Source organism: Myxine glutinosa, chromosome 3 (assembly GCF_964187855.1).
Source record: "Myxine glutinosa chromosome 3, kmMyxGlut1.1, whole genome shotgun sequence".
Lineage (NCBI taxonomy): Eukaryota > Metazoa > Chordata > Myxini > Myxiniformes > Myxinidae > Myxine > Myxine glutinosa.
In genome coordinates this window covers 218,010,620-218,036,752 of record NC_136263.1, presented here as the reverse complement: position 1 = coordinate 218,036,752, position 26,133 = coordinate 218,010,620, and the positions used below count along the sequence as shown (strand labels likewise).

At 46.7% G+C, this 26,133-nt stretch overlaps 1 protein-coding gene across 3 annotated transcripts in view; it reads left to right on the top strand.

The window, feature by feature from the left end:
- The window catches only part of LOC137422863 (uncharacterized), a 635,168-nt gene that overhangs the window by 543,476 nt on the left and 65,559 nt on the right, over positions 1 to 26,133 (top strand). For all 3 annotated transcript variants that reach the window (XM_078774996.1, XM_078774997.1, XM_078774998.1), the window contains exons 23-24: positions 811 to 930; positions 18,700 to 18,819. In XM_078774996.1, coding sequence (XP_078631122.1) covers positions 811 to 930; positions 18,700 to 18,819 — 240 coding nt within the window. The remainder of the gene's footprint in view (positions 1 to 810; positions 931 to 18,699; positions 18,820 to 26,133) is intronic.

The window sequence follows — 26,133 nt, the reverse complement described above, 5'->3', positions numbered from 1 at the left end:
CTTCCATGTTTGATTCATACATATGGTTGTCTTGCTGTTTTTTCTTCCACCGAGCCTCGTACTTCTCTTGTGGTGGTTACCTTAATTCAATGAGCCAAGCTGCCTCAGCATCACCTATGTCCACATCTACAGCTTCTTTCAAGCCTTTTTCCAATTACTCCATGAGAGGTACACATGCAGGCCATTCTGATGGGTACGCAGTTCGCATGGCTGGATCCACTTCACAATTTGGTACCACAAAGCTACCGGCTGCAACACCAGGCACATTCCTCAGCTCAAAACCGATTGCGTATGCTGCAACGAGTTACTTTACACCTTACGAGGCCCCTTTCATGCCAGCCACAACTGAAGAACTTCCGTCATTGGTGGCACCTGCAACATATGGTACCCAGTCCCAAGCCTACCAAGCAATTGGGAAAGCTGGAAATCGCACAGCATACGTTTCTCCCTCAGCCTACCAGCCCACACCACCTGCATCTTTCCAAACACACAGTGCTGCTTACCAGGCTCCAGCAGTGACGGCTGCCTACCAAGGTAAGTTTCTGTAAACTTTATCTTCCACCTCTATTTTTACCGAACAAGTCAAAATTTATTTCCTCCTTTCACATACAACAATAGCCACTCCTTCTCCTGCTTATGTGACACAGACTAGGCTGTTAATGTCCAGCCAGGTATGTCTCTGCAATAACCAGTGAAAATATGGTAATGGCAGAACCACACAGGTCATTGCCCTATCAATGACCAGTGTGGTTCTGCCACCACCCGGGTCAAAGCTGTTGCTATTGGTTTCATCTTTCTCTGTTCCATCAGGTGTACCAACTCCCACTGGTATGGCAGTACCCAGCTCAACATCGACCTTCCCAACAGCCTACGCTTTCAGCCCAGCTTTTCCCAGTCAGCCGACTGCACCTGCGGCCATGCAATATGATGGTGAGGAACATTTGATAAGTGTAAATCGACATTGTTTTGTGGTTCCACAAGTAAAATAAACAGAGGCTCAAATAATTATGGTAAGGACTTGACAGAGTAAAATTTCTTGGCATCATGATGTAACAAGAATATTTTTAGTTTTTATGATTTACTCGGAGTGTACCCGTCACTGATGGGTTCATTTTGTTACGTGTGGGGGTAGGTAATGAAATACCTTAGTCAAGGTAGAATTGTATGGAGTAGCGTGCTCCGAATGTCATGAAGAAGAAACCTTCATGTATCAAAGTTAGGGCCGGATGTCCGTGTAAGCGTATATGTCGCCATGCGAGGGGTGGAGCTATGCTAAACAGTTCGGGCATAAGGATAAATTCCCAGTGGCAGGATTCCCAGTGGCATGTTACTGCCTCTGTGATTTTTTCCCTTAGTTCTTGTAAAAAAATTTCCCTCTGCCAGCCAACCATTCGGCACATAATTATTACAACATAATCGCCGACGGTACCCACACACTACGACTTCGCCCAGCCGAACCTTCTTGATGGGCGTCAAGAATGGCCTTGAGGCCACGCCCCAAACTCGCCTGCTCGAAACTATACTCTCAGGTTTCTGGACTTCAGACCAGACTTTGGTGGGTTAAATCGGTTTTATGAGCACTCAACCGTCCCTCTTCCCTCAGATCATATTTCTGATGTGGGCAGTAATTCTATTTGTCTGAAGGCCTTTGAGCTTCTGCATATCCAGATGACATAGCTCGCTCTAAAGCCCGTTTTGGATGCAGTGTCCATAATAATCTTCCTCTTTCCTTTTGGGATGCCTAAAAAGATTAATATTACTCCTTTTATTCACAACATTAATATTACTCCTTTTATTTATGACATTAATATGACTCCTTTTATTTATAACATTGATAGTACTCCTTTTATTCATAACATTAACATTACTGCTTTTATTTACATCAATATTACTGTTTTTATATATAACATTAATGTTACTCCTTTTCTTTACAACATTAACATGACTTTTTATTTGTAACATTAATATTACTCCTTTTATTAGCGCTGAGGAAGCGCCTCTAGCGAATGACTTCCAGCCAGTGTAACGCGAATTCCTGTCACAGGAATTCTGAGATCATATAAGTGTGACGTGGCAGTTCCTGATTGGTTCGTGTTGGGGAACCCCTTCTCGCTGCCGACGTGACGTAAATTCGCGCACGCGCACTGGTGAAGCGCGAGATTCGGCCCAAGGTTCTTATTATTATTATTATTATTTTTGTATACAAGATCGAGGCTCGAACCATGATCGAGGCTCGAAATTCCATGCCCGAACCTCAGCGCAATCCAAGAGGATTCACTTGTTTATAACATTAATATTACTCCTTTTATTTACAACGTCAATATTACTCCTTTTATTTCCAATATTAATATTACTCCTTTTATTTACAACATCGATATTACTCCTTTTATTCACAACATCAATATTACTCCTTTTATTTACAACATCAATATTACTCCTTTTATTCACAACATCAATATTACTCCTTTTATTTACAACATCAATATTACTCCTTTTATTCACAACATCAATATTACTCCTTTTATTTATAATACAAATATCACTCCTTTTATTCACAACATTAATATTACTCCTTTTATTTATAACATTAATATTACTCCTTTTATTTACAACATCAATATTACTCCTTTTATTTACAAGATTAATATTACTCCTTTTATTTACAATATTAATATTACTCCTTTTATTTATAACATTAATATTACTCCTTTTATTTACAACATTAATATTACTCCTTTTATTTACAAGATGAATATTACTCCTTTTATTTATAACATTAATATTACTCCTTTTATTTATAACATTAATATTACTCCTTTTATTTACAACATTGATATTACTCCTTTTATTTACAAGATGAATATTACTCCTTTTATTTATAACATTAATATTACTCCTTTTATTTACAACATCAATATTACTCCTTTTATTTACAACATTAGTATTACTCCTTTTATTTATAACATTAATATTACTCCTTTTATTTACAACATCAATATTACTCCTTTTATTTCCAAGATTAATGTTACTCCTTTTATTTACAACATTAATATTACTCCTTTTATTTACAACATCAATATTACTCCTTTTATTTCCAAGATTAATGTTACTCCTTTTATTTACAACATTAATATTACTCCTTTTATTTACAACATCAATATTACTCCTTTTATTTCCAAGATTAATGTTACTCCTTTTATTTATAACATTAATATTACTCCTTTTATTTACAACATCAATATTACTCCTTTTATTTACAAGATTAATATTACTCCTTTTATTTACAACATTAATATTACTCCTTTTATTTATAACATTAATATTACTCCTTTTATTTACAACATCAATATTACTCCTTTTATTTACAAGATTAATATTACTCCTTTTATTTACAACATTAATATTACTCCTTTTATTCACAACATTAAATTACTCCTTTTATTTATAATACAAATATCACTCCTTTTATTCACAACATTAATATTACTCCTTTTATTGACAACATCAATATTGCTCCTTTTATTTACAATACAAATATCACTCCTTTTATTCACAACATTAATATTACTCCTTTTATTTATAATACAAATTTCACTCCTTTTATTCACAACATTAATATTACTCCTTTTATTGACAACATCAATATTACTCCTTTTATTTATAATACAAATATCACACCTTTTATTCACAACATCAATATTACTCCTTTTATTTATAACATCAATATTACTCCTTTTATTTACAACATCAATATTACTCCTTTTATTTACAAGATTAATATTACTCCTTTTATTTACAACATTAATATTACTCCTTTTATTTAAAATACAAATATCACTCCTTTTATTCACAACATCAATATTACTCCTTTTATTTATAACATCAATATTACTCCTTTTATTTGGAACATCAATATTACTCCTTTTATTTACAAGATTAATATTACTTCTGTTATTTATAACATCAATATTACTCCTTTTATTTATAACATAATATTACTCCATTGATTTCCAACATTAAAATTCTTCCTTTTATTTATAATATTAATATTACTCCTTTTATGTATAATATTGTTGCGGATCTCGCTACGTCGGCTCTCCCCTTATCAAGAGGGAGTTAATCCCCTTGTCTTTGATCTGGCCGACGCGACCCTGGAAGTTATGACGTCACTTCCGGACGACGTTAACTAGGGTTGTAAGCCGTCTTCTTATTACCTTCTTATTACCCCGCCAAGTGCCGTTTCGGCGTCGCCACCATCGACTTCTTGGGGCACCGCATCACCAGGCACGGGGCCGTCCCTTTACCGGCCAAGGTGGAGGCGGTCAGGGATTTCCCGCGGCCCCGCACAATCAAGGGGCTCCTGGAGTTCCTGGGCATGGTAAATTTTTACCACCGCTTCGTGCCCCACGTCGCCCAGCTTCTCCGCCCCTTGCACGAGGCCCTCCAGGGCAAGCCGGGCAAAGGTGACATCGCCTGGTCGGCGCCGATGACCGCGGCATTTGTGGTGCAAAGCTGGCCCTGGCCGACGCCACCATGCTGGCGCACCCGGCGCCCGATGCATCGATCGCCCTCACCACCGACGTGTCGGACTACGCGGTGGGCGCGGTGCACGAGCAGTGGGTGCGTGGTGCTTGGCAACCACTGGCGTTTTTTAGCTGGCAGCTTCGCCCGCACGAACGCCGCTATTGCACCTTCGACCGCGAGCTGCTCGGGCTCCACCTGGCGGTCCGACACTTCCGCCATCTGCTGGAGGGCCGCCCGTTCACGGCATTCGTCGACCACAAGCCCCTTGTGTTCGCGATGGCCAAGGTCGCCGAGCCATGGTCGGCACGGCAGCAGCGTCACCTCTCTGCCGTGTCCGAGTACACGACAGACATCCGTCACGTGGCGGGTAAAGACAACCCGGTGGCGGATTGCCTTTCCCGGTCCGTCGTGCTCACGGTCCACCTCGGGGTCGACTATGCCCGGATGGCGGAGGACCAGACCGCCGACCCCGGCGTCCAGGCCTTGCGGACCGCCGTCAAGGGCCTCCGCGTCACCGAGGTGCCGTTCGACGCCGCGGGCACGGCCCTCCTATGCGACGTCTCCCTCGGCCGGCCTCGCCCCATCGTGCCCGCTGGCTGGCGGCGCCCAGTTTTCGACGCCATCCACGGCCTGTCCCACCCGGGCGCGAAGGCATCCCAGAAGCTCGTCGCGGCGAAGTTCGTCTGGCACGGCCTCCGGAAGGACGGCCGCGACTGGGCCAGGACGTGCCTCGCGTGCCAGCGCGCAAAGGTCCACCGCCACACCCAGGCCCTGTTGGCCCCGTTTGCGGTGCCCGAGCGTCGGTTCGACCATGTGCACGTCGACTTGGTGGGACCTCTGCCCCCCTCGCGGGGGTTCACCCACCTCCTCACCATGGTGGACCGCACCACACGGTGGCCGGAGGCCGTCCCATTGGCGGCGACGTCTGCAGCTGATGTGGCGCAGGCCTTCATCGCCAATTGGGTTGCCCGGTTCGGTGCCCCCTCGGATATCTCGTCCAACCGCGGCCCACAGTTCACCTCGGAGCTCTGGGCCGCGGTGGCGCAAGGGCTCGGGGTGACACTACACCGCACCATGGCCTACCACCCCCAGGCCAATGGCCTGTGTGAGCGCTTTCATCGCTCAATGAAGGCCGTGCTCCGGGCCAGCCTCCGCGACGGCAGCTGGGTCGACAGACTCCCCTGGGTCCTGCTGCGCCTGAGGACGGCGCCCAAGGACGATCTGCGCGCATCCTCGGCGGAGCTGGTCTTCGGGCAACCACTGCGGGTACCGGGTGAATTTATCCCCGACTCCACGGCTCCTTGGTCCGCGGCGCAACAGCGCTCCGCCCTTCAGGAGACCGCCCGGAGGTTCGCCCCGGTGCCGACGGCACACCACGGTTGCCCAGCTTCCCACGTCGCCCCGGAGCTTCGCATGGCGAAGTACGTCTTCGTCCGGCACGACGCCCACCGGGCACCGCTACGGCCCCCGTACGACGGGCCCTTCCGCGTGCTGGAGACCGGGGACAAATTTTTCACCATCGACATCGGCGGTGCCCCGGATCGCATCTCCGTGGACCGCCTCAAGCCGGCCCACCTCGATCCGGACCACCCCCCCGCAAGCAGCTCTGCCTCCGCGTCGAGGCCGCCCCCCGGCGGTCGGACCCCCGGCACCCCCCAGCCCGCCGTCCCGCCACCCCCCAGACCGGCATCCATCGCCAGGGGGCGTTTCGGCCGGGTCATCCAGCTTCCCCGCAAACTCACCCTTCAGGTGCGCGGGAATTCTTGGGGGGCGCGTGTGGCAGACACAAGGGACACTAATTCAGCGCACCAGCAGGTGGCGCGAACGTCCAGGTGGGGAACTGGAATGCATGCCCCGCCTATCGACCGATCGGCCACGCCCGGGGATTAGGCGTGGCCTCGGGATATATATGCAGGCTCTAAGCTCGAACCCGCTCAGTGCTGAAGTGCGAGCTTTCGAATAAAGACTTTGTTATACCAACGCGTTGTGGCCTACCTCTCTGGCAATCGAGTCGTGTGTGCGCAGCACCACAACGTGTTCATTTTATTATTAAGGAGTGTGAACTGTGACAAAATGTAATGTGCGATGAGCCAGTGCCGACAATGATTCTGTAGCTTGTGTTACGTGGTCCCCTCGGTGAATACCTGGTCTCGGTGACCCCCGGACCGCGAGAGGACCTCCGCCAGAAAGTTGTATTATATATGCGCTTTCGCCACGCAATCCATATGAATTCCACCCAAGAGAAAACTGCTGTTCAAGGATATATTTCAATGGTAATGATACCAGACAATTTCAATGATACAACCACGGAGATTTTCCCCGAGCAATCCACCATCAACAATTCACAATCCCCAATCAATCCCCTAGACGAGTAAGATGGCCATCTTATATATGTGTGTCCCCTTTGGTACTCACGACCCCCTTTGGTCCCTATCCCTCACAATGTCTCTGGGCCCCTCCTGACCAAGATGATGGTCGGCTTCGCCGCACTCGGGCGGTTGAACGAACCCCGGGTGGACGTGTTTCCACCGGGCAGGTATCGTACCGGGAACCCCGGCTGCAGCCCCCTCGTGGCCACGCGAAGCGGGTACTGTCAAGCAAGCCAAAAGCCACACGCCACTTGCAACGCGTGGTAGGCCTCAACGCGCGACCCGTACGCGTCTTTGTAGACGGGACCGCGAACGGTGCCAGACGCTGGGTCGGTGCACGGCCCCACGGCAACTTGACGTGTCCACCGGGTATGTACACGTCCCGGTAACTCCTCTCGCCAGACGGGCTTGGGAACGCCGCTGTTTCACGCGGCTCAAGATCGATGCCACCTCTCGTCGGAGCGGGGCGAGGAAGAAGAATCCTCGTCGCTTCTCTTCCTCGTGTCTTTCTTGTTCCGTTTCCGGTCTCTTTTTCCAGAAGGGCTCCTGACCCTCCAACCACAACAACCCTTAATCGACTACACATGGATAAGCAAAAACCTGCATAGTAATTCACATAAATATGTAACACACCCCCCCTTCAAGAAAGAAAGTTTGAACCCAGCGAAAACTTTCTTTGCCGGCCAACTTGGATAAACAAACCAGATAACTCAACCCCCAAATTTTCAAAGGTAATTCACTCTGGACAACGCACCAGCAATGACATTGTCCCTGCCCTTTACATGTTCAATTTCCCGTTGGACTCCTGCCAAGCCAAACTCCATCTCATGACCCTCTGACTTTGACTGTCAGTTTCTTGTGAATGAAGGTTAAGGGGTTGATCAAAGATCCAAAGTTAAGCAACTCGATAGCACTTTTTCCGGGAGGCCAAGCCGAGTATTCACTACATGGATGCCTTTAGGAACGTGGAGTTCACGGTTAGTCCGTGCAGGAAAGTTCTCTACATGGATGCCTTGAGGAACGTGGAGTTCACGGTTAGTCCGTGCATGAAAGTTCACTACCTGGACGCCTTTAGGAACGTGGCGTTCACGGTTAATCCGTGTAGGAATCTTGGCTCGGCGGCTCCGCCGCATTCAGTGCTTCAACTTTTCAGAACTTCCCTAATAATTATGGTGGGACCCTTTGTCACTGTAGTCCCCTGAATAGCGGTCTCCTTCTCGGCCACTACTTTGACAATCCTTCCTTCGGGAGCTGCCGTAACTCAGGGAGCCTCCATCATAATATGGATTGCGGCCACCACCAAAACTACCGCCCAGTTGTCCTCTCCTGTAGACCTCTCGACGCCTACGAAATGCCTTCCCTACTGTTATGGTCCGACCCTCCAACTTCTTGCCATTCCAATTCTTCTCTGCCTCTCTGGCGTATTTTGTGCTTGCAAACGTGACAAAGCCGAACCCTCTTGACTGTTGCGTTTCCCTGTCTCTTACCAACCGCACTTCCACCAGCGGCCCATATCTGTTGAAGACAGAGGTCAGAACTTCTTCCTCTGTTTTGAAGTTCAGTCCCCCTACAAATAACTTGGTACTTTTGTCGCCATCCCGAGCTGGTGTGGTGTTATATTCCCTGCGGGGCTCTTTACCAACCCTCAGGTTACCATAAACTTGACCCCCGGCCAAATCATTCCCGATAACCACAGAAACACCCTCTACAGGAAGTGTGGCTTGTAAACCGACGGTGACCGGTCCTGACACCAAATCGGACTCCAAATGGATGACATGAAGTGGAGCACTAACACCGCCCCCGATCCCCTGTAAACGAACACTATCCCCCGTTGCCGTCTCCTCGGACCATGGCAAAATGCCTTCAAGCATTAAAGATTGATGTGCTCCTGTGTCCCTCAATATCCTAACCGGTCTCCGGTTAGTCGAGGCTCCATCCAGTGACACAAACCCCTCTGAAATAAATGGTTGGTAACCCTTTTGATGGCGATTTCTCACAATGGCCATTGCATTTGGAGTCGTACTAGTCGGACTCCGCTCTGGGTCTTCCCTTTTCATGAGGTAACAACTGGACATCAAGTGTCCAGGTTTCTTGCAAAAAGCGCAAGTAGGCCCGGAGGAAAAACTCGTGGTCTGCCTCGGGCCCCCTGAAAAATAAGTTTGTCTTGGGCCCGCAGCCCTCTGACTTCGAACAGGTGGGGTATCCGCGTTGTCCCCATAATCCTCTCGAGGCCGCCGCCATGTATTGTCGTTCTCCGCACCTGCTGTTCCCCACCTCCCCTGCAGAGATCTAGGCGAGGAGTTAGGTTCGTGGACCCCTATCCGGTGGGTTAAGGCATAATCATCTGCCAGGGTGGCTGCTTCCCACAACTTTGGTACTTTCTTTTCCTGCAGGTACACTTTGATGTCCTCGTGGACACACTGCTGAAATTCCTCCACCAGGATCAAGTCACGCAATGTTTTGAAGTCTTTCCCGACTCCTTTTGACTCACACCACCGATCAAACATGTTTTCTTTCACTCTGGCAAATTCCACATGGGTCTCACTCTCCCTCTTCCTGGCATTCCTGAATTTTTGCCTGTAAGCTTCCGGAACCAACTCATAGGCTTTGAGGATGTGTTTCTTCAGTACCTCATAATCTGCACATTGGTCCATTGGTAGCGCCGAATAAATCTCTTGAGCTTTTCCCACCAGCACACTTTGCACTAGTATGGTCCAGGCCTCCTCCGGCCAGTTTAATTGTCGAGCCACTTTCTCAAAGTGTGGAAAAAATTTCGCGACTTCCTTTTCACTGAACGGTGGAACCAGCCTCACATGTCTGCCCACATCCCAGGTTTTCTGGTTAGGTGTCGACCCCGTCAGCAAGGGTGGTACCTCTCCCCGTTCTCTCATTAACTCCAGCTCCTTGAATTTAATTTCCTGCCGAAGCTCCATGTCACGTTCCTTTAATTCCCTTTCTGCTTTTCTCTCCTCTGCTTCGAGTTCCCTTGCAGCTCTCCTCTCCTCTGCTTGTTTCTCTTCTCTCCTCTCTTCTGCTTTCCTTTCTTCTTCTGCTCTTTCCTTTTCTGCTTTCCTTTCTTCTTCTGCTCTTTCCTTTTCTGCTTTCCTTTCTTCTTCTGCTAACCTTTCCTGGAGTTCTCGTTCCACTCTCCTTTCCTCTGCTTGTTTCTCTTCTCTCCTCTCTTCTGCTTTCCTTTCTTCTTCTGCTCTTTCCTTTTCTGCTTTCCTTTCTTCTTCTGCTCTTTCCTTTTCTGCTTTCCTTTCTTCTTCTTTTAACCTTTCCTGGAGTTCTCGTTCCACTCTCCTTTCCTCTGCTTGTTTCTCTTCTCTCCTCTCTTCTGCTTTCCTTTCCTCTTCTTTTAATCTTTCCTGGAGTTCTCGTTCCACTCTCCTTTCCTCTGCTTGTTTCTCTTCTCTCCTCTCTTCTGCTTTCCTTTCCTCTTCTTTGATCCGTTCCTGGCTCCGTAATTGCAACTCCAGTTTCCGGAGCTCAACGTCTTCTGGTTCTTCGGGTAGCCACTCCCAGGCTAACTCGTCCCATGTTCCTAATCCCACCATAGACTGTATCACCGTGGTCTGCAACTCTGCCTTCCTCAAATTAGTTCGGACCTCCAAGTTAAAATGTTTGGCCAATTTCAAGAGGTCCGACTTTAGTAACGCTCGGAACTGTGCCTCACTCGGGGTTACCACAAAGATCTGTGCCACAAACGCCATGGTGCCTATCGTTAACACCTGTTAACCTTCACCCAAGACTTTACCCCAATTTCTCAAAAATTTACCAATTAATAATTAATTAATAAATTTTAATTAAAAAAAACTATTATTTTATTATGTTATACAATTTTAAATCCCGGACGTAGACCCAATTGCGAAGCCGCAAATCGTAATTTGGACGAGCCCCCAATTCTGTTACGTGGTCCCCTCGGTGAATACCTGGTCTCGGTGACCCCCGGACCGCGAGAGGACCTTCGCCAGAAAGTTGTATTACATATGCGCTTTCGCCACGCAATCCATATGAATTCCACCCAAGAGAAAACTGCTGTTCAAGAATATATTTCAATGGTAATGATACCAGACAATTTCAATGATACAACCACGGAGATTTTCCCCGAGCAATCCACCATCAACAATTCACAATCCCCAATCAATCCCCTAGACGAGTAAGATGGCCATCTTATATATGTGTGTCCCCTTTGGTACTCACGACCCCCTTTGGTCCCTATCCCTCACAATGTCTCTGGGCCCCTCCTGACCAAGATGATGGTCGGCTTCGCCGCACTCGGGCGGTTGAACGAACCCCGGGTGGACGTGTTTCCACCGGGCAGGTATCGTACCGGGAACCCCGGCTGCAGCCCCCTCGTGGCCACGCGAAGCGGGTACTGTCAAGCAAGCCAAAAGCCACACGCCGCTTGCAACGCGTGGTAGGCCTCAACGTGCGACCCGTACGCGTCTTTGTAGACGGGACCGCGAACGGTGCCAGACGCTGGGTCGGTGCACGGCCCCACGGCAACTTGACGTGTCCACCGGGTATGTACACGTCCCGGTAACTCCTCTCGCCAGACGGGCTTGGGAACGCCGCTGTTTCACGCGGCTCAAGATCGATGCCACCTCTCGTCGGAGCGGGGCGAGGAAGAAGAATCCTCGTCGCTTCTCTTCCTCGTGTCTTTCTTGTTCCGTTTCCGGTCTCTTTTTCCAGAAGGGCTCCTGACCCTCCAACCACAACAACCCTTAATCGACTACACATGGATAAGCAAAAACCTGCATAGTAATTCACATAAATATGTAACACTTGTTTGAAACACTGTGTCACGCAATATGATAACAACCATGTTGAAAAACTGCATACTGTAGATTCAGAATTTATCCGATAGGTTATCCGACAAAGTAGTTCAAATAACATGCAAAATTCAGCTCATTAATATTCATGACCCTGGAAGTTGTGAGTGTCAGGGAGGAATGAACACCTTTAATGTACTGAATGCCGTGTCTGCTACGGCTCATTTGCACGTGCAGGTAGCAGCACTCAAGTCAATTGGGGAAATTGCTTCCTGGATTTGGTGTGCTGCGCGATTTGGTCGTGCTGGGGAGCGAGCAGTGTACCGGTGACTGTTATTGGCCCCACGACGACTCCGCCTGTGATGTGAAAGCCAGCACTTTCACTGCCAGTCCCCAGCCCGGATTAAAGGAGGAGAGCTAGCATCAGGAAAGTCATCCGGCTGTAAAACCTATTTGCTGAAACATATGGAATGCGGATCCTGAGGAATGTGGAGCATGGTTGGACGTCGCATATACACGACGAGCAGAAATATCACGTGTTTCTGTGAGAAACTGGCAAGGGTTACCGTATCAAGAGTGTATGTGGTTGAAGAAGCAAGTACGAGAGAGGAGGAAAAGAGAAGAAGGTGTGGCTGGCCACATTGAATGTGGGAAGTATGACTGGGAGAGGCAGACAGATTGCTGATGTGATGGAAAGGAAGACGGCACAGATTCTGTGTGTGCAGGAAACAAGGAAAAGGTCATTGGGGGGCAGTTTCAAACCTTTCTACAGTGGTGGAGATGGAATGAGAAACGGGAAAAGGTGTTGGTATCATACGTATTTGATGAGGACGTCAAGAAAAAAGCAGTGGAGGTGGACGGAGTAAGCGACAGAGTTATGAGCATGAGGTGAGATGTTGTTGAACAAGTGAACAATGTGGTCAGTGCTTATACCCCTCGGGTTGGATTCCAAAGTCATGAGAACTGATAAGGATGTATTTTTGGAAGAGATGCATAGAGTGATGGCAAAGGTAACTGGGGCAGAAAAAAATCGTGGTCAGTGGTGACTTCAATGGGCATGCTGGTGAGGCAAATGGAGGTGTGGATGGAGTACAAGGCTGTTTGAGAATGAGAAAGAGAAACAAAGAAGAAGAGCAGATTATTGAATTTGTGGTTACATATGATATGGCAACAGCAAATACATTTTTCCCGACAAGACTAAAACATCACATCACATAAAAGAGCGGAGGTAATGTTTCACAGATAGCTATTTTGTGCAGAAGGAGGAAATGGAAGGCGGTCAAAGATGAAGGTCATACCTGGTGATGCAGCAACACCCCAGCATAGAATGTTGGCCTTAGGTATGGTTATCAAAGGAGTGAAACTATGTAAACAACAATGAGCATCAAAGGTGAGGTGGTGGGAACTGGGAGACAAGGAGAAAAGGGAAGTGGTTGCTGAACGGGTCTTGAGAGAGATGAGAGCAGAGGAAGTTTGAAAAGGGAGTTCTGGATTTGAGAATATTTCAAATGAGATCAAGTAGGCTGGAAAATAGATTTTGGGTATGAATACAGGTAAGCAAAGAGGTGATAATGAGACCTCGTGGTGGATAGGGAAGTACAGGAGGCGATTCAGGAGAAAAAAAACCACCGTTTAGAGGCCATTTTTCCCCGCAAAGCGGGGGTTGGCCTTTTCGGGGACCGTGGTAGTTGTTGTTTTTTTTGGTCCCCTTTTTGAAGCAATGTTTTACGGCCGGATGCCCTTCCTGACGCCAACCCTTTTTGCCGCCTTTAACGACAAACAGGGAATTACCAGTGAACTGGTACTCAATTAGCCGACCTCGGAAGGATGACAGGCTGAGTCAACCCCCCTGGCATTAATTCGGCGATCGACCGAGATTCGAACCCAGGATCCTAGGATCCTAAGCCGGCACCCTAGCCGCTAGCCCAACACCAGGATTCAGGAGATTCAGGAGAAAATGGAAGCAAAAAAGAAGAGGGATGAGATCAATGATCAACAGAGTGCAGATGAGTTTAGGATAACAAATAAGGAAGTAAAGAAAGTGGTGACAAAGGCAAAGGCACAAGCTTGTAGAAGGATGTATGATGATTTGGATACAGAGGAGGGACAGAGGAATATCTTCCATCATTAAATGGCTTCCGCTTCTGATATTAAATCCTTCCTCTTCTCCAATGGTTTGAGCTCAGATCGTCAATTTGGATTCAGACCAGGCCACTCTAATCTGGAAATGCTGCTTCTGCTTTTTCAACAATGGATGGAGGCCCTCAACGCGAAACAGGACTTCCTCTCCTGTCATAGTCATCGTGTGGCCCTGAATGGAATTCTCTCATCTCTTCCTGTCCAGGTTGGAGTTCCTCAAGGCAGTGTTCCTGGCCCTATGCTTTTTCTGGTCTTCATTAATAATCTCTCCAACTGTCTGGAAAATCCTCTTCATCTTTTTGCCGACGACTCCACCCTCTGCCGCTCCATATATCAACCCTCCGATCGGCAGGCTGCAGTCTCTTCACTCTGCAGACCTGGACAAAATCATAAACTGGTCAAAGAAGTGGAATGAACATGTCTTTCAATCCTGACAAATCTAACACTCTCACTTTGCCTCTCTGTAAAGACCGACTGCAAAACCTTCCCATTTACTTTCTCAACAATCCTCTCGAAGAAGTTCTGTCACTCAAGCTTTTGGGTCTCACTATCTGCCATGATCTTTCCTGGGAAAAACACATTTCGAAGCTGGCCTCCAAAGCCAGTCGCCGACTGGGCATCCTACATCGTGCGAAGTCCTTCCTTGGCACTTCTGAGCTTCTCACCACATACAAGGCTTTCATTCCCTCACTCTCTTCAATCCCACTCCTCTCTCCAGGTCTTTAAAACAGCTGTTCACCACCATCTCTTATCTTCCCCCATCCAAAACCTTGATCTCATCTACCCCTGTTAATCCACCCCAAATCAACCTCCTTCAAATTCCTTGTTTTTCTTCAGGAAATCCACTGTCGTGTCCATCTGTTTATTCCGTGTACCCTCCCCAGCCCTCTCCCTTCCACAGATCTCCCGATGTCCCTGTACCCCCACTGTTGTTGTGCTTCCCTCTCCCCCCCCCCCCCCCCCCCGCCTCTTCTCTCCCGCTCTCATTGTCGTATGCTCTATGTGTTAGCTCTTACATGAGTCTGGACTTAGTACACAAAAAAAAAAATCTTTGGAGTTGTGAAAGCCAAAGACAGTGCGGATCCAAATATATCTTCCAGATAACACTGATCAAAAATGAGGACAACACAATGCTGAGAGATGTGGAGATAAAGAAGTGATGGAAAATATACTTTGAGAAACTGATAAATGAGGAGAACCCAATAATTCAGAGTAGAACCTGCTGGAAACGAAGGGACAAGAAGAACCATCCAGAAGGAGAAGGAAGGGAGAACATTGGTGAGAATGAAGAATGGTGGTACGGCAGTTGGGCCAGATGGGATACCTGTTGAAGTGTGGAAGGTGTTGGGTGAAGAGGGTGTTGACTTCTTGCTACAGCTATTCAGAAACTTTTTTTTTTTGTATACAAGATCAAGGCTCGTGTAAGAGCTAACATTAATCACAAAAAAAAAAAACGGACACACAAAACATACAATCAAGGGAACGGGAGACAAGATGGGGGGAGAGAGAGAGAGGGATGCACACAAGTACAACAGCAGAGAACAGGGACAACGGGAGATCTGTGGGAGGGAGAGGGCTTGGGGGAGGAGGCATGGGAAGGCTGGGGGCGAGGGGGATTATTTATAAAAAAGAAGAAATGCTGAACGAGTGGAGAGAAAGTACATTGGTCCCGACTTACAAGCAAAAAGGAGATGTGCCGCGTGCAACAACTACAGAGGCACCAAATTGATGTCGCACACTATGAATGTCCGGGAAATAATTATTTGGAAAATGTTGAGGGAGGAAGTGATGGTCAGAGAAGAGTAATTTGGATTTATTTATTTTTGCATTAATTTTTGATTTGTTGATTTTTACCTTCAGACAGATGGTTGAAAACTGTAGAGGATCTACATTTGGTGTTTATTAATCTGGAAAAGGCCTCTGAAAGAGTGCTGTGACAAGAGTTGTGATTAAAAGGTGCACAAAAAGGTGCAAAAACAGATCCTAGCAACTACAGACCAATCAGCCTTCTCCCAATTATCAGCAAAGTCATGGAATCCATCATTCCTTCAGATATGAAATCTTTCCTCTTCTCCAATGGCTTGATCTCTGATCATCAATTTGGTTTCAGACCTGGTCACTCTACTCTGGACATGCTGCTTCTGCTTTCTCAAAAATGGATGGAGTTCCTCAATGCCAAACAGGAAATTAGAGCTGTCTCCCTTGACATATCACGTGCCTTCGATATGGTCTGGCACCCCGCTCTGCTCACCAAACTCTCCTCCTATGGTATCCATGGAAATCTCCACGCTTGGCTGGCGGACTTCCTCTCTAGTCGTAGTCAACGTGTGGCCCTGAATGGGTTTCTCTCATCTCCTCTTCCTGTTCAGGCTGGAGTTCCCCAAGGCAGTGTTCTGGGCCCTGTGCTTTTTCTGGTCTTCATCAATGATCTCTCTGACTCTCTTGAAAATCCTTTCTATCTCTTTGCTGATGACTCTACTCTCTGTCGCTCCATTCCTCATCCCTGAGATCGGCAGTCTGCAGGCTCCTCACTCTCTGCAGACCTGGACAAAATCACAGACTGGTCAAACAAGTGGAACATGTCTTTCAATCCTGACAAATTTCACACTCTTACGATGTCTCTCCGAAAAGACCGACTGGACAACCCTCCCATCCACTTTCTGAGTAATCCTCTCCAAGAAGTTCTGTCACTCAAGCTTTTGGGTCTCACTATCTGCCATGATCTTTCCTGGGAAAACCACATTTCAAATCTGGCCTCCAAAGCCAGTCGCCGACTGGGCATCCTCCGTCGTGCGAAGTCCTTCCTTGGCACACCTGAGCTCCTCACCACATACAAGGCTTTCATCCGCAGCTCAATGGAAAACTGCTCTCCCCTCTGGGCTGGTGCTCCTGCCTCACACCTGGCTGTCTTCACGCTGTTGAAACCAAAGCATTCAGAATCATTGGAATCTCCCGCGATGAAGCTAACTCCATGGGCCTTTCACTCACTCAATGCAGGCAGGTTGGTGGTCTTTCCGTCTTCTACCGACTCCTCTCTGGCCTTGCCCCCCCAGCTCTCTCTTTGCTCTGTCCCCCAAATATTCCAACAGGTCACACAAGATCTGCCTGCAACCCTCTTATGGTTAAACTGCCAAAATCAAGACTCTCTGCTCACCTTCACTCCTTCATTCCTCTTTTCTCCCGCCTCTGGAACAAACTCCCTCACTCTCTTCAATCCCACTCCACCCTCCAGGTCTTTAAAACAGCTGTTTACCACCATCTCTTATCTTCCCCCATCCAAAACCTTGATCTTTTCTACCCCTGCTAATTTCACCCCAAATCCACTTTTTTGAAATACCAACTTCTGTCCTGGAAGTCCTTGGTGTCCTTGTGTTTTATACTTCTCCCACCCCCCCACCCCCCCTTCCCAAGCCCTCTCCCTCCCACACATCTCCCTGCTGTCAAATGTTGTGTTTGTGTGCTTCCCCTTCTCTCCCCATCTTGTCTTCCGCTCCCTCTTTTTATATATTTTGTTTGTCTGGTTGATTTGTTTGTGAAATAAATGTTCGCTCTTTCACGAGCCTCGATTCAGTATACAAAAAAATATAAAATAATGATCATGTCATCTGTGCCTCCATTATGACGTCATAATTCGACAATTAAAAAACTTCTTCCGATCAAGATGAAATTTCTCATTTGTCGGAGAAAAAAATTAATGATGGCGTCATCGCTCACGTGGTTTGGCCGCCATATTTATTTTTCCACAAAAGCCTTAAAAACCACTGAAGCGTGTCCTGGCGATGGTCTGCAATCTCTGATTGCTCTTTCTTCATTTTTGTGACGCACACCATGGGATCTTTGACGTCAACCAACTAATGCTGGCAGACAGGACGCCCAGTTTAACGTACATCCGAGAATCCGGCACACACATTGAATCACCCTGCTTCCGAAACGCCGGAATGACTGTTTATAGCTGGTCTACGTGTTCAAAAGTAAATGAGGTCCCGCCAAATAATATATCATTGCTGATGATTTTACAGATTGCTGTTCATTTTCACTAAACGTGACCGTTAGAATGGAGGAAGATGGAAACTGTAGTTTGGCTTCCATGTTTGATTCTTACATATGGTTGTCTTGCTGTTTTTTCTTCCACCGAGCCTCGTACTTCTCTTGTGGTGGTTACCTTAATTCAATGAGCCAAGCTGCCTCAGCATCACCTATGTCCACATCTACAGCTTCTTTCAAGCCTTTTTCCAATTACTCCATGAGAGGTACACATGCAGGCCATTCTGATGGGTACGCAGTTCGCATGGCTGGATCCACTTCACAATTTGGTACCACAAAGCTACCGGCTGCAACACCAGGCACATTCCTCAGCTCAAAACCGATTGCGTATGCTGCAACGAGTTACTTTACACCTTACGAGGCCCCTTTCATGCCAGCCACAACTGAAGAACTTCCGTCATTGGTGGCACCTGCAACATATGGTACCCAGTCCCAAGCCTACCAAGCAATTGGGAAAGCTGGAAATCGCACAGCATACGTTTCTCCCTCAGCCTACCAGCCCACACCACCTGCATCTTTCCAAACACACAGTGCTGCTTACCAGGCTCCAGCAGTGACGGCTGCCTACCAAGGTAAGTTTCTGTAAACTTTATCTTCCACCTCTATTTTTACCGAACAAGTCAAAATTTATTTCCTCCTTTCACATACAACAATAGCCACTCCTTCTCCTGCTTATGTGACACAGACTAGGCTGTTAATGTCCAGCCAGGTATGTCTCTGCAATAACCAGTGAAAATATGGTAATGGCAGAACCACACAGGTCATTGCCCTATCAATGACCAGTGTGGTTCTGCCACCACCCGGGTCAAAGCTGTTGCTGTTGGTTTCATCTTTCTCTGTTCCATCAGGTGTACCAACTCCCACTGGTATGGCAGTACCCAGCTCAACATCGACCTTCCCAACAGCCTACGCTTTCAGCCCAGCTTTTCCCAGTCAGCCGACTGCACCTGCGGCCATGCAATATGATGGTGAGGAACATTTGATAAGTGTAAATCGACATTGTTTTGTGGTTCCACAAGTAAAATAAACAGAGGCTCAAATAATTATGGTAAGGACTTGACAGAGTAAAATTTCTTGGCATCATGATGTAACAAGAATATTTTTAGTTTTTATGATTTACTCGGAGTGTACCCATCACTGATGGGTTCATTTTGGTACGTGTGGGGGTAGGTAATGAAATACCTTAGTCAAGGTAGAATTGTATGGAGTAGCGTGCTCCGAATGTCGTGAAGAAGAAACCTTCATGTATCAAAGTTAGGGCCGGATGTCCGTGTAAGCGTATATGTCGCCATGCGAGGGGTGGAGCTATGCTAAACAGTTCGGGCATAAGGATAAATTCCCAGTGGCAGGATTCCCAGTGGCATGTTACTGCCTCTGTGATTTTTTCCCTTAGTTCTTGTAAAAAAATTTCCCTCTGCCAGCCAACCATTCGGCACATAATTATTACAACATAATCGCCGACGGTACCCACACACTACGACTTCGCCCAGCCGAACCTTCTTGATGGGCGTCAAGAATGGCCTTGAGGCCACGCCACAAACTCGCCTGCTCGAAACTATACTCTCAGGTTTCTGGACTTCAGACCAGACTTTGGTGGGTTAAATCGGTTTTATGAGCACTCAACCATCCCTCTTCCCTCAGAGCATATTTCTGATGTGGGCAGTAATTCTATTTGTCTGAAGGCCTTTGAGCTTCTGCATATCCAGATGACATAGCTCGCTCTAAAGCCCGTTTTGGATGCAGTGTCCATAATAATCTTCCTCTTTCCTTTTGGGATGCCTAAAAAGATTAATATTACTCCTTTTATTCACAACATTAATATTACTCCTTTTATTTATGACATTAATATGACTCCTTTTATTTATAACATTGATAGTACTCCTTTTATTTATAACATTAACATTACTGCTTTTATTTACATCAATATTACTGTTTTTATATATAACATTAATGTTACTCCTTTTCTTTACAACATTAACATGACTTTTTATTTGTAACATTAATATTACTCCTTTTATTAGCGCTGAGGAAGCGCCTCTAGCGAATGACTTCCAGCCAGTGTAACGCGAATTCCTGTCACAGGAATTCTGAGATCATATAAGTGTGACGTGGCAGTTCCTGATTGGTTCGTGTTGGGGAACCCCTTCTCGCTGCCGACGTGACGTAAATTCGCGCACGCGCACTGGTGAAGCGTGAGATTCGGCCCAAGGTTCTTATTATTATTATTATTATTTTTGTATACAAGATCGAGGCTCGAACCATGATCGAGGCTCGAAATTCCATGCCCGAACCTCAGCGCAATCCAAGAGGATTCACTTGTTTATAACATTAATATTACTCCTTTTATTTACAACATCAATATTACTCCTTTTATTTCCAATATTAATATTACTCCTTTTATTTACAACATCGATATTACTCCTTTTATTCACAACATCAATATTACTCCTTTTATTTACAACATCAATATTACTCCTTTTATTCACAACATCAATATTACTCCTTTTATTTACAACATCAATATTACTCCTTTTATTCACAACATCAATATTACTCCTTTTATTTACAACATCAATATTACTCCTTTTATTCACAACATCAATATTACTCCTTTTATTTATAATACAAATATCACTCCTTTTATTCACAACATTAATATTACTCCTTTTATTTATAACATTAATATTACTCCTTTTATTTACAACATCAATATTACTCCTTTTATTTACAAGATTAATATTACTCCTTTTATTTCCAACATTAATATTACTCCTTTTATTTATAACATTAATATTACTCCTTTTATTTACAACATCAATATTACTCCTTTTATTTACAAGATTAATATTACTCCTTTTATTTACAAGATTAATATTACTCCTTTTATTTATAACATTAATATTACTCCTTTTATTTACAACATTAATATTACTCCTTTTATTTACAAGATGAATATTACTCCTTTTATTTATAACATTAATATTACTCCTTTTATTTATAACATTAATATTACTCCTTTTATTTACAACATTGATATTACTCCTTTTATTTACAAGATGAATATTACTCCTTTTATTTATAACATTAATATTACTCCTTTTATTTACAACATCAATATTACTCCTTTTATTTACAACATTAGTATTACTCCTTTTATTTATAACATTAATATTACTCCTTTTATTTACAACATCAATATTACTCCTTTTATTTCCAAGATTAATGTTACTCCTTTTATTTACAACATTAATATTACTCCTTTTATTTACAACATCAATATTACTCCTTTTATTTCCAAGATTAATGTTACTCCTTTTATTTACAACATTAATATTACTCCTTTTATTTACAACATCAATATTACTCCTTTTATTTCCAAGATTAATGTTACTCCTTTTATTTATAACATTAATATTACTCCTTTTATTTACAACATCAATATTACTCCTTTTATTTACAAGATTAATATTACTCCTTTTATTTACAACATTAATATTACTCCTTTTATTTATAACATTAATATTACTCCTTTTATTTACAACATCAATATTACTCCTTTTATTTACAAGATTAATATTACTCCTTTTATTTACAACATTAATATTACTCCTTTTATTCACAACATTAAATTACTCCTTTTATTTATAATACAAATATCACTCCTTTTATTCACAACATTAATATTACTCCTTTTATTGACAACATCAATATTGCTCCTTTTATTTACAATACAAATATCACTCCTTTTATTCACAACATTAATATTACTCCTTTTATTTATAATACAAATTTCACTCCTTTTATTCACAACATTAATATTACTCCTTTTATTGACAACATCAATATTACTCCTTTTATTTATAATACAAATATCACACCTTTTATTCACAACATCAATATTACTCCTTTTATTTATAACATCAATATTACTCCTTTTATTTACAACATCAATATTACTCCTTTTATTTACAAGATTAATATTACTCCTTTTATTTACAACATTAATATTACTCCTTTTATTTATAATACAAATATCACTCCTTTTATTCACAACATCAATATTACTCCTTTTATTTATAACATCAATATTACTCCTTTTATTTGGAACATCAATATTACTCCTTTTATTTACAAGATTAATATTACTTCTGTTATTTATAACATCAATATTACTCCTTTTATTTATAATATAATATTACTCCATTGATTTCCAACATTAAAATTCTTCCTTTTATTTATAATATTAATATTACTCCTTTTATGTATAATATTGTTGCGGATCTCGCTACGTCGGCTCTCCCCTTATCAAGAGGTAGTTAATCCCCTTGTCTTTGATCTGGCCGACGCGACCCTGGAAGTTATGACGTCACTTCCGGACGACGTTAACTAGGGTTGTAAGCCGTCTTCGTATTACCTTCTTATTACCCCGCCAAGTGCCGTTTCGGCGTCGCCACCATCGACCTCTTGGGGCACCGCATCACCAGGCACGGGGCCGTCCCTTTACCGGCCAAGGTGGAGGCGGTCAGGGATTTCCCGCGGCCCCGCACAATCAAGGGGCTCCTGGAGTTCCTGGGCATGGTAAATTTTTACCACCGCTTCGTGCCCCACGTCGCCCAGCTTCTCCGCCCCTTGCACGAGGCCCTCCGGGGCAAGCCGGGCAAAGGTGACATCGCCTGGTCGGCGCCGATGACCGCGGCATTTGCGGTGCAAAGCTGGCCCTGGCCGACGCCACCATGCTGGCGCACCCGGCGCCCGATGCACTGATCGCCCTCACCACCGACGTGTTCGACTACGCGGTGGGCGCGGTGCACGAGCAGTGGGTGCGTGGTGCTTGGCAACCACTGGCGTTTTTTAGCTGGCAGCTTCGCCCGCACGAACGCCGCTATTGCACCTTCGACCGCGAGCTGCTTGGGCTCCACCTGGCGGTCCGACACTTCCGCCATCTGCTGGAGGGCCGCCCGTTCACGGCATTCGTCGACCACAAGCCCTTTGTGTTCGCGATGGCCAAGGTCGCCGAGCCATGGTCGGCACGGCAGCAGCGTCACCTCTCTGCCGTGTCCGAGTACACGACAGACATCCGTCACGTGGCGGGTAAAGACAACCCGGTGGCGGATTGCCTTTCCCGGTCCGTCGTGCTCGCGGTCCACCTCGGGGTCGACTATGCCCGGATGGCGGAGGACCAGACCGCCGACCCCGGCGTCCAGGCCTTGCGGACCGCCGTCAAGGGCCTCCGCGTCACCGAGGTGCTGTTCGACACCGCGGGCGCGGCCCTCCTATGCGACGTCTCCCTCGGCCGGCCTCGCCCCATCGTGCCCGCTGGCTGGCGGCGCCCAGTTTTGGACGCCATCCATGGCCTGTCCCACCCGGGCACGAAGGCATCCCAGAAGCTCGTCGCGGCGAAGTTCGTCTGGCACGGCCTCCGGAAGGACGTCCGCGACTGGGCCAGGACGTGCCTCGCGTGCCAGCGCGCAAAGGTCCACCGCCACACCCAGGCCCCGTTGGCCCCGTTTGCGGTGCCCGAGCGTCGGTTCGACCATGTGCACGTCGACTTGGTGGGACCTCTGCCCCCCTCGCGGGGGTTCACCCACCTCCTCACCATGGTGGACCGCACCACACGGTGGCCGGAGGCCGTCCCATTGGCGGCGACGTCTGCAGCTGATGTGGCGCAGGCCTTCATCGCCAATTGGGTTGCCCGGTTCGGTGCCCCCTCGGATATCTCGTCCAACCGCGGCCCACAGTTCACCTCGGAGCTCTGGGCCGCGGTGGCGCAAGGGCTCGGGGTGACACTACACCGCACCACGGCCTACCACCCCCAGGCCAATGGCCTGTGTGAGCGCTTTCATCGCTCAATGAAGGCCGTGCTCCGGGCCAGCCTCCGCGACGGCAGCTGGGTCGACAGACTCCCCTGGGTCCTGCTGCGCCTGAGGACGGCGCCCAAGGACGATCTGCGCGCGTCCTCGGCGGAGCTGGTCTTCGGGCAACCACTGCGGGTACCGGGTGAATTTATCCCCGACTCCACGGCTCCTTGGTCCGCGGCGCAACAGCGCTCCGCCCTTCAGGAGACCGCCCGGAGGTTCGCCCCGGTGCCGACGGCACACCACGGTTGCCCAGCTTCCCACGTCGCCCCGGAGCTTCGCATGGCGAAGTACGTCTTCGTCCGGCACGACGCCCACCGGGCACCGCTACGGCCCCCGTACGACGGGCCCTTCCGCGTGCTGGAGACCGGGGACAAATTTTTCACCATCGACATCGGCGGTGCCCCGGATCGCATCTCCGTGGACCGCCTCAAGCCGGCCCACCTCGATCCGGACCACCCCCCCGCAAGCAGCTCTGCCTCCGCGTCGAGGCCGCCCCCCGGCGGTCGGACCCCCGGCACCCCCCAGCCCCGCCGTCCCGCCACCGCCCAGACCGGCATCCATCGCCAGGGGGCGTTTCGGCCGGGTCATCCGGCTTCCCCGCAAACTCACCCTTCAGGTGCGCGGGAATTCTGGGGGGGCGCGTGTGGCAGACACAAGGGACACTAATTCAGCGCACCAGCAGGTGGCGCGAACGTCCAGGTGGGGAACTGGAATGCATGCCCCGCCTATCGACCGATCGGCCACGCCCGGGGACTAGGCGTGGCCTCGGGATATATATGCAGGCTCTAAGCTCGAACCCGCTCAGTGCTGAAGTGCGAGCTTTCGAATAAAGACTTTGTTATACCAACGCGTTGTGGCCTACCTCTCTGGCAATCGAGTCGTGTGTGCGCAGCACCACAACGTGTTCATTTTATTATTAAGGAGTGTGAACTGTGACAAAATGTAATGTGCGATGAGCCAGTGCCGACAATGATTCTGTAGCTTGTTTGAAACACTGTGTCACGCAATATGATAACAACCATGTTGAAAAACTGCATACTGTAGATTCAGAATTTATCCGATAGGTTATCCGACAAAGTAGTTCAAATAACATGCAAAATTCAGCTCATTAATATTCATGACCCTGGAAGTTGTGAGTGTCAGGGAGGAATGAACACCTTTAATGTACTGAATGCCGTGTCTGCTACGGCTCATTTGCACGTGCAGGTAGCAGCACTCAAGTCAATTGGGGAAATTGCTTCCTGGATTTTGGTGTGCTGCGCGATTTGGTCGTGCTGGGGAGCGAGCAGTGTACCGGTGACTGTTATTGGCCCCACGACGACTCCGCCTGTGATGTGAAAGCCAGCACTTTCACTGCCAGTCCCCAGCCCGGATTAAAGGAGGAGAGCTAGCATCAGGAAAGTCATCCGGCTGTAAAACCTATTTGCTGAAACATATGGAATGCGGATCCTGAGGAATGTGGAGCATGGTTGGACGTCGCATATACACGACGAGCAGAAATATCACGTGTTTCTGTGAGAAACTGGCAAGGGTTACCGTATCAAGAGTGTATGTGGTTGAAGAAGCAAGTACGAGAGAGGAGGAAAAGAGAAGAAGGTGTGGCTGGCCACATTGAATGTGGGAAGTATGACTGGGAGAGGCAGACAGATTGCTGATGTGATGGAAAGGAAGACGGCACAGATTCTGTGTGTGCAGGAAACAAGGAAAAGGTCATTGGGGGGCAGTTTCAAACCTTTCTACAGTGGTGGAGATGGAATGAGAAACGGGAAAAGGTGTTGGTATCATACGTATTTGATGAGGACGTCAAGAAAAAAGCAGTGGAGGTGGACGGAGTAAGCGACAGAGTTATGAGCATGAGGTGAGATGTTGTTGAACAAGTGAACAATGTGGTCAGTGCTTATACCCCTCGGGTTGGATTCCAAAGTCATGAGAACTGATAAGGATGTATTTTTGGAAGAGATGCATAGAGTGATGGCAAAGGTAACTGGGGCAGAAAAAAATCGTGGTCAGTGGTGACTTCAATGGGCATGCTGGTGAGGCAAATGGAGGTGTGGATGGAGTACAAGGCTGTTTGAGAATGAGAAAGAGAAACAAAGAAGAAGAGCAGATTATTGAATTTGTGGTTACATATGATATGGCAACAGCAAATACATTTTTCCCGACAAGACTAAAACATCACATCACATAAAAGAGCGGAGGTAATGTTTCACAGATAGCTATTTTGTGCAGAAGGAGGAAATGGAAGGCGGTCAAAGATGAAGGTCATACCTGGTGATGCAGCAACACCCCAGCATAGAATGTTGGCCTTAGGTATGGTTATCAAAGGAGTGAAACTATGTAAACAACAATGAGCATCAAAGGTGAGGTGGTGGGAACTGGGAGACAAGGAGAAAAGGGAAGTGGTTGCTGAACGGGTCTTGAGAG